At 42.0% G+C, this 9,924-nt stretch overlaps 1 protein-coding gene across 1 annotated transcript in view; it reads right to left on the bottom strand.

Annotated features, from left to right (window-relative positions):
• Positions 1-5,419: 5,419 nt before the first annotated feature.
• ASZ1 (ankyrin repeat, SAM and basic leucine zipper domain containing 1) overlaps positions 5,420-9,924 on the bottom strand; it is a 36,994-nt gene continuing 32,489 nt past the window's right edge. Inside the window, exons 11-13 of the mRNA XM_042816034.1 lie at positions 8,778-8,883; positions 8,249-8,362; positions 5,420-5,864 (exon numbers count right to left, since the gene is read on the bottom strand). Of these exons, the coding sequence (XP_042671968.1) occupies positions 5,715-5,864; positions 8,249-8,362; positions 8,778-8,883 (370 nt within the window). The 3' untranslated portion in view covers positions 5,420-5,714. The remainder of the gene's footprint in view (positions 5,865-8,248; positions 8,363-8,777; positions 8,884-9,924) is intronic.

Here is a 9,924-nt window from a genome sequence, read left to right as displayed (position 1 = left end):
CAGCCTCGCGTCCCGCGGGGATTGGGTGGGGAGGTGGGGCGGGGGCGGCGAGCGAAGGTCCCGTCGCGGGGGGCGGCCGGGCCGGGGCTGCGGGACAGAGCCGTGCCCGGCCGCGAAGCCTCTCGAGCGCTCCCCGCCGCTCCCGTATGGCAGCGATCAGGCGGAGCCCCTCCCGCCCCGCGGCCCTGCCCGATCCGCTCAGCCGCTGCCCCGCCACAGCCGGCCGCCACCCGTGGGCAGGGACGGAGCCTGAGCCGCACACACCACCCTCCGAGTCTTCGTGTGCACGTTGCTCGTGCGCCAGCCCTGCGTGCACCTCTGTCACCGTCAGCTAGAGAGGTCAGATACGGGAAAGCAGACACAAAAACCAACACTGCAAAACGTCATTAAAAGAAAAATGCCCTGGTTCAGGCTCAGCCCTTGGGGTTTGGGATGGCTGCAGTCAGAGCATCGCTCTCCTTTTGGCTGTCAGTCACATGGGAAAATCGTGGAAAACTCAGCAGTTCCACTGGGACCCAGTCCATAGAATCATAAAGGTTGGAAAAGGCCACTAAAGTCATCCAGTCCATCCATTAGCCCATTGCCAGCATGCCCGATAAACTACATTCCTCTGTGCCACAGCTACACGTTTCTTGAGCATCACCAGGGCGGTGACTCCACTACCTCCTTGGCAGCCTGGTCCAATATTTCACCACTTTCTGAGATTTTTCTTAATCTCAGAAAGAAATCACCCTGAATCTCCCCTAATGCAACTTAAGGCCTCTTGTACTATCTGTTACCTGGGAGAAGAGACCGACCCCCACCTCACTGCAACCTCCTTTCAGGCAGTTGTAGAGAGCAATGAGGTCTCTCCTGAGACTCCTCCAGTGTAAACAGCCCCAGTTCCCTCATTTGCTTCCCATAAGATCCTTCAGAACTTTGTTGCCCTTCTCTGGACACACTCCAGGGCCTCAACGTCTTTCTTGCAGTGAAGGGTCCCAAACTGAACTCCTCAGGCACAGAGGACACAGCTGCAGTCCATGCCATCAGGCCTCAGGCTGGCACCCAAAATGAGACCACAGCCAGGGGAAAGTCCTGGGTCCTGCACCAGGAAAATGCTTAAGCAATGGCTGTCAAGATGTGAGAACGTCCTCCTGCTTCTCTTAACATAAACAACAAACCACAAACAAAACCAGCAACAACCCAACCACCCAACCCCACAGAAGGGCTTTCAGGGCTTTGGGCTGCAGCAGCAGGATAGGGGCAGGTCCAGCCCAGCACAGGGACAGCCCCACAGCAGAACAGCTGCACAAGAACTGTGTGCCCATGGAGCTGTGCCAGGGCCTCATGGCAACAGAAGAGTAGGCAAATCCATTCAATAAAGCATCGTCAATGTGCCTAAAAAAATACCTCAATTTTCAGCCAACTTCAGTTTCTGGCGTTGAAGGAGCACGCACCTTGGTTCAGTAACAGAAGGAGAAGGTGGGGACGAGACAGCAGATCCCAGCAGGATTTGGGACCTGAGGCTGCAAGCCCCATGGCCCCCTTTGGAGCTGCAACCAGCAGATGACTCACTGGGCTTTTCCAAGGCACCCTCCTCAATCAACAGCTTCTTTGCTCTCAGATCCCACACCGACAGCAGTAGGACACTGCTGCCATCAGGTACCCGCACACACAGAGACATCCCCCTCCCCGGCCTCTGCAGCCCCAGCTTCCTCAGCCTCCCCTCAACTCACTACCCTGAGCCCTCAGCATCCTCACGATGCCATACCCACACCATTACTCATCCAGACAAGAGATTATGCCACACACTATGCAAGTGGCAACACCAAAAGCCCAGCTTCATGAGCGCATACCTTATGGGGCTGAAGTTTTTCAGCAAAACAGTGAAAATAATGTAGTTAAACCTGTACTACTACATTCATAGAGACTGTTTTCAGAAATTCTGGAGGCTTGGAAGGCTCATTTGGGAGGAATACTTAAAATCAACCCCCAAATCTTTAAGTGGAGGTCATCTTCCCACACATACCACAGCCAGGGACACATCTCAGAACTCAAAATCCCTCAGAGGGAGCCCCCAAGTCTCATCTGTGAGGACCTGGGCTCCACGTCATGTGAACTGCTCCATGTTTTGTGAACTGCAATGTTTGTGTCAGGATAAGAAATGAAAATAATTTAGCAGTTATTAGAGCTGTTAAGGACAAACACCCTATTATTCGCCCGATGCCAGTACTACTTCATCTCATACCTTAACACTTGTAAGTCCTGGTATATAAAATCCAGAGTAGAATAATCCAGACAAGTAGAAATTTCCCAGGATAGGCAATGTCATTTCCAAATGGAATTTTTAGCAGAAACTAACAGCTTTGGGGAATGCTGGGAGAGACTCAAGGAAAGCAAGAGGAGAAGGAGCAAACCACACAGCTCACGTTTACATTTTGTCTGTAACAAGGCAGCTGGACAAGGAAAAAGGAAAAAAACGCAACCAAATGAATGCAGCATTTCTCCAAGTGAACAGAGAATGTGATTAAAGAAGTCCATTCGTTTCTCATTTAAGAATGCACATACCTAAACTTACTGTCTACTCTTTGCAACTAGAAACAATCAGGAAAAAATGGTTATGCCTTAGTACAGGCTAAATACTCCACAAGTCAAAACCCAAATCCCAGAGACAGAAAATCTCTTGTTCACATCCTGCTCCAGGATGAGCAAGGTAAATGAGAAGTAGAATTCTTTAGGCCCCTTCTACAGGCTCACCCAGGGCCCTACATTTTACATAACTGCCCGCAGATGCAGAAAAGACCATTGCCTTGATGTTCACCAGCATTCAGAGCAGTTAGATATCCAACACATGGCACGGCCAAGTAGGAACCTCACTGCATCTTTAAGCAACTCTGTATCTGTAGGGCTCGGCCCCAGCTACAACCGGCTCAATCCTCCTGCTTCTCCATTTGCACTACTGTAAGAGGAAAATAACCCTTCCCAGGGCTGGGAGGCTTACCTGCCTAATGTATGCAAAGCTCTTTAGCATTTTCCTCCCATCCCCTCATAGATGTGCAAATCACTGTACCATTACTATTCCAGGATAATGACTTTAATGTGATGACTTAAAGAAGAAGGCCTCTCAGCAGGGTTATTTCCATCTAAAGGCTGCCTCAGCCCGGTGCTGGCTGGGGGATTCAATTTGGACAGCATGGTTTAGGGGCCAGATTTTGCAGTAATCTCTTTGTTTCTTGCCCTATCACAACCATACTGTGATACCCTCTCAAACAAGGAATTTGAAAAAGGCGCTGGAACAACATGAAAGTGAATAAAGGACTTTGAAATTCATTGTTTAAGCCCAAGTCTGGAATCTGGAGAAAATACACTTTTTTTCCCCCTTCTCTTTAATGGTTGAGTTAGAATAAACCTTACTTATTTGGCTCTTCACATATCCTACTCACCCAGCACAATTCATTCCTGACCAATGAAATGAGACACAGATCAAACCGCTTAGTCCAAGATCTTCACTTCTCATGTGTGATTTATGCCACTCTGAATGATGTCCTTGAACACTACAACACAGCAAAGATGCTGACGACACAAAGCCTGTATTTATCCTGGAAGTTGTCTACATGGAAGTGTCACAATTTGATGATAAACACATGAAATAAGCAATGTTAGGACATCTTAACAGGAGCAGCTTCTCTCAAATGCAGCTTAAAGTACTGGAGAAATGCACAACCCACTTCATCAATGAAGCGGTCAATTCAAGTAACTGTAAAACAAAATAGAAATCATTTAAAAGAGAAATACATTGGTTTTTTTTGTTTTGTTTTGTTTTGTTTTTCTTGTACAACCTAACAGAAAGAAAAAAAGAAAGCTGTCTTCTCCTTCTTTCAGTTTTAGATTCATGACATGAACTGACAGAACCAAATAATGAAATGGCACGCACAGAAGTGTAGTAGTAAAATGAAGACGTCTGGAATTTAAGCTATCATCTTTCTGCTGACTTCATGCATTTAGGAGTTCAGTACAACATTCAGACCCATGACTCATTTCTGCACAGAATATTTTGTTGTAACTCTCAAACTAGAAAACATTTATCAATGAATATTATGCATTATTCTCTCCCTCCCTAGCCCCAGCACAGGTAAATTTACACTGACGACACCATTCACATTATTATAATTCAGTTAAATGCTGATAAATCTATTTTCTGGAGCAGCTTTCCTAATTAACTGCACAACCTGCAAGGTCAGCTTCAAAGGCCTGCATACAAGTGGATAATTTTTTCAGACTTGCAGGAAAAAAAAAATCATTTTCATTACTGTCTCCAATGGCAAAATGTACCAGAAGCAGGAAATGCATCTCTGGAGTGGCAGCTACTTGCAAATCTTCACTGAAGTGGAGAAGTGAGGAGCACCAAAGCTAAGAATCAGAATCCTCTCCAAGGGCTGTACCACACACACCATGTGAGTGGCTGAAATAATTCCACTTGCATAACCTACACCTTGCAAAAACAATGTGAACAAGCTTCTGACATGTACCACAATTACAATAGCAAGGAAACATACTAACACCCAAGGTAGTTTTCTCAAATCAAAAGCAGGAAACAACTGTGACAGCAGTAACTGCCTGGAGCAGCACTGGGTTTTTACCTTCTCATTACTATTCTCCAGAGGGAGCATTCAAGATGATGACTGCACACATCTCTGGGAGCAGAGCACGCTAAAGCAAGGCACACCCACTGAGTCTAATGATGATTTTTCAGACTGCTTCTGTTTTGACTGAAGAACATCCCATCACAAACATGCAGCACTTTTACAGACATTCACTGAAGTCTACAAAAATGTGGTTTTTGTAGATGACTTAAACCAATTCCTTTTTTTTTTTTTTTCCCCCAACACACTCAGTGTGGAAACTGGCTGTAAAAACAGATATTAAAGTTTTGCTGCAGAATTACAAACACCTCTAAGTGATGAAAACCTTAAGAGGAAAATTAACATAAAGCTACTGTAGTGAAAGTTGGGATCAAGAAACACTAATATTCCTTCTAAGTTGCCTGCATTCTTATAGCAAACAATTGCTATAAATCCTGTTAGTATCCTTACAATCTTTTGTAGTGATAAAACTGATACAAGCAGACCTGAGGAAATATATCTCAGGCATAATGTGAATAGCACAGTTCAGTGGGAAATGACTTTCAGAAAAGGTATCTGCAGTCCTGTGGCTGTGACAAATATACCTCACCATAAAGTTTTTGATAAGAATCTATGCCTGAGAAAAGAACTCCTTCAACATAAAAATCACACGATACTTAATGTTTAAAAAAAGAAACAAAGCAAAGCACGCCTGCATTGCCAATTTATTTACAAGCAACCAAAATAAACAACAGCATTGCTTGCTTACGCTTACCTATGTGAACAACAGCATAGCAGGTAACAGTTGTTATGTTAAAACAAAAACTTGTGATCATTAAGTAATAACTATAACTTTAGGGCAAAACAAACAAACAAACAAAAAAACCCACAGCTCTGATAAGATTTTGTACTTATAGACTATACCAGAAATAACTCTGAATCTAAAACATTAAGGTACATTAACGCGAACAGATTTTGTTCAATCATTTTACAGCTAGATCAATACAAGAACCAAATGTAGATGTGACAGATACGATGAAACTACACAAATTTTCACGTGAATTCAGCTCTGCTACATGCACTGAGCACAAGTTATTCACAGCACTGAAAGAGTCAGCTTTTCTTTACCGCTAACTTAGTTATAAAAAAGAAAAAGCCAAACCCAAGCAACGTTACTGCTCCCATTTTTACCAATCTTTTTTCCAAGGTGAGTGATTTTCCTGAAAACACCACTAGGCTGAGGTCACTCCTCTGCTCTTCTTCCTGAGGCAGATGTTAAATCATGAAAAAAACACAACAGAAAAGGTTAGCGTGAAGGTTTCTGAAGTGTGTGATGAAGTGCAACTCTGGATTCTCAGGTCTGAAGTGCCCCTTTCTAACTGCCTTAATTACCTGCGCCTTAATTCGGTGGAAATAAATATGCACAAACCTTTATTTTATCTGATGCTCAGTGGCTCTTTATGTAACACATTCTAGAAAACAAAAATCATTTACAAACTGAATTCCTCTGGAGTGAAACATACTGCCAACATGTGCTAAAAAAAATCCGATACCAAAACACAAACTTTAATCATCCAATATTTAAACCTTTTTTTTTGTTACTAAAATATTTTTTTTTCAATTTAATTACAAGAATAACTGTTTATTGAAACAGAAAGTTAAATATGTAACACAGATCGAGCTTTCAAGACTTTTTAAAATTGAAGTGACAGGAAAAGTATCTCACAAATGCCTGCCCCAATATCTACTGAAGTTGAGTGGAGCCTTGCCATGAAGTGCAGCAGGGCTGTCCTGCTTCCCTCCCTTACTTCATAATGCTTGGCAGGCCATCCCACTTTAAACATCACTTACAAAAATTGCATGTCACGCACTTAACACGCATTGCAAAGAAGTACTGTTATGACTAAGCTCAGCAAGTGTATGTACATCATTTTAAAAGTAATGCCTCTTATTTACTTCCACAGAAACTCCAAAAGCAACAAAGAGCACGGTAACAACACTTGATAGAGCAAATTCCCAGCTACAAAACACTATTTTTCAACATAATCACTGCCAGTAGCTGTGCATTTTCACCAGAAATGAACAAGAGCCTCTATGCTGCACTCCTAACTATCCACACCAGTGGAGGTGGCCCAGTGCCACAGTCACCACTGTTGAAATGCACTGCCTCGTTGTGCTCACATCTGCTGTTTGGTGTCCATGAACACTCAACGAGCAACAATGAACATCAATGGGTTCCATTTTTCCCCACATGGAGGAATTCAGTGACACAACTTTGCTTCATATGCCCTTCTATGTCAGATGCCATTCTGTCAGACTGCCCCTCTGCTGCCATCTGTCACATGGCAACAAATGTAATGGGATACTGGTGGGAAGGTTCAACCTCTACTGCCATCCCACCAACATCTGTCTCTGACTCAGGGGCTGATACAGTAAAATATTACTAACAGAGCAGCTCTGTTACTACCAAAGATTTAGATAAAGGGAATTAGCACATTGCTATACAAGAGGTTTCACAGTTTCATTTAAATTCACAGTTTTCATAATAAATGTTTCAGAGCTCTCCAGTGATTCAGAAACGGTCCATCATAAATTAAGAAATACCAAAATGCTTTGGATTGAAGTCTTCATCAGTGGAATAAATAACACACTACAGTATTTTAATAGAACAGGAATTAGATCTTTGAAATAACTGGAAGGCTAATGTTTGTTGTCTTTTTAACAGAAGGTACAGAGCCACTATGCTACATCTTGGCAGCTACAGAATCTTAAGTATGTATGAGAGTAAGTGCAAGTAGCACCTAAACTTAGGCCCACCCCACTCCCTTACAACTGGCCTGCACCCACAGCAGGCAGATACATACATGCAGTTGACTTCTGCATATGCAAACTAAGGAACACAAACAGCTAGAAGTTCTTCATTGCAACCTCTTAAATATATTTGGTGTTAAGTGATTTATTAGGAGAAGGCTGTTATACTATGTTAGATTTACTTAAACTACAGGAAACTGCATTAGAAGCTTTATACTCAAAGTCTGAGTTCCACATGGCTTCATTTAGTAACAGATTCCTTTCTGACACTGATGCTCCATTTACTCTATTCCAGCAGCCATTCATTTTACTAGCCTATTACTTAAAATGACCCCATCTGACAAGAGCATATCATTGTGTTGGTCTGAGAAAGACTGATGTGGTGCTAACATCTAGCCTTGACCTCTCCCACCCTCTTCTTTTGTCACTCTGTGAAGTTATCTGGGATGCCTCTGATTCAATCCATAAAACTGTACTATCTTCCTTGAGAGTCAATAATTCCAAACAAAAGATTCCTTAATTAAGAAGTATTCCGAGTGGCATTTATGCCACAGTGGCAGTCCAAGCGCACAGGCATATTTCCCACTCAATTACTTCCTGTGATAAAAAGATGGACTACACCTCCCTTTGGAGACACTCCACACAGTTTTAGAATACTTTAGATTATTTCACTTTGTTACGGAAAGGTGGAAAACCAGACTGGGGAGTGGGAGTTGCAATGTTCAGATTGCAGCTGGTAGAAAAAGGTATCAGACATCTCACCAATGAACATCACTTTCAATACCGCACGCAGCAACTTATGTACAGTAAGAAATAGCCTCACTGCTCACACCCACCTTTGCCACAAGTTCGTTCAGCCTCTTAACTTCTTCTCCCAACTTTTCAACATTGCAAATCAAGTCTCTGCAAACTTCAATATATCTTTCGGTTGGTGCCCACCGCAGTACCATCTGTCAAGAGTCAAAGAGTTATTTGCCACAATGACTGTACATCATAACTTAATACAAGTTGATGTAGCATAAAAGGCAGTGTCAGAAAAAGTTTGTAACTTCATTTCTGTCAGGTTTTCATTGTATGATTTATACACGACACTGATCTACTATCCTCTTTAAGCCTTTCTGGAAACTTGTCACTTGAATCACTTGAATCAACAGCAGAAACACTGAAAAGCAGATTTATCTTTAGATTTAACTTTTTGAAACAAATTTTTCAAAAAAGCCCCATGTGTTAGAGATAGAACATTGGACAGTTCTATAAAACTAAAAGTAATCAAGACAGTTGATTAGCATACACATTTGTCATTTTACAAAGGTAGGACAGTGCTATTCCCCCAAACTAAATCATTTTTCCCCTTTTATTGAATACCTTGTGAGAATTTTCGAGGAAGTGTTTATTTATGGTCTGCACAGGAACAGTCAGGTTGCAACACTCTTTATTTAACTTCTGAAGAAACTTGAGGCATTCATCTCCACTATCAAAATAAAACCATATGCCATTATTTGTAAAACGTTATGTCTTACTGCAAGCTAAGTATCATCTATGCATTTTCAACACTGGCTAGTGAGTGAATCAGACATGCAATTTCACTACAGTAAAAAACCCAGTCCGTTTAAGAGGGTAGTTAAACACTAACATGTAACATCTTAGCAAGCTGCACACTTTGATTGTCCATACCAATGCTCCTTCCCATCTCCTCCCTCCCATTCTGGTAGGGCAACAAACTGTTATGCTACTCAGAATATTTAGCTACACATAGAGCTGAAAAACTATCATCCTAAAGCATTTTGGAAACATTCTGTTAACCTCCACTTCTACTTCTCATTTTCAATCCTATTTTTATCAATGAAAACATTTCATTACCTGCTACAAGTGGTGTTTTGTACGACATTATGCATAATAACCATTATTCCTGTGCATGTGAGCACAGAGATCACAGTCTTGCAATACCAGGAACAGACAACTGAGTCAACTTCATACTGATGTAGCAGAACTTGTGACTGAAGTTTATATTTTTGAGGTGGGGAAAAAAAAAAAAAAAAAAAAAGAAATGGCTAGCCTACAGGCATTTTGTCTCCAGCACAGCTGAACAGTGAAGAATCTGATAATACTCTCTTGGGCCTAAGATGTGGAAATGCTTTCCTTCAAGTCTAAAATATCTGATGTTATCTACTTTGAAGGAAATGTAAACTCAATATACTCAAATATAAGCAGGAAGATAACTCTGAAAATCAGCCTCTAAAAATTGGAGGAAAGGATACAGGAACTTAATAGACTAAATTTCAATGCTAAGTTTTTAGAGCAAGCTATAAGCCATCCAGGTGAATAACATCAGGACCAATATAAAAGACTATTTCAAGTGGATATTGCCCTATCACAGAACCTCATTACACTTACTGGAGAATCTGTGTAAACGGATTCAAAGTGCGATGCTCCTCTTCTCCCTACTGCCATCTGCTATTGAATCCAAATTCAACACACTCACACCCTCTTACCTGCATGCCTCCTCCAATGG

The sequence above is a fragment of the Centrocercus urophasianus genome, unplaced genomic scaffold, assembly GCF_019232065.1.
Source record: "Centrocercus urophasianus isolate 14NV4802_14NV808 unplaced genomic scaffold, USGS_Curo_1.0 seq_15, whole genome shotgun sequence".
NCBI lineage: Eukaryota > Metazoa > Chordata > Aves > Galliformes > Phasianidae > Centrocercus > Centrocercus urophasianus.
The sequence above is the reverse complement of the archived record's forward strand: the minus strand, read 5'-3'. Positions and strand labels throughout refer to the sequence as shown.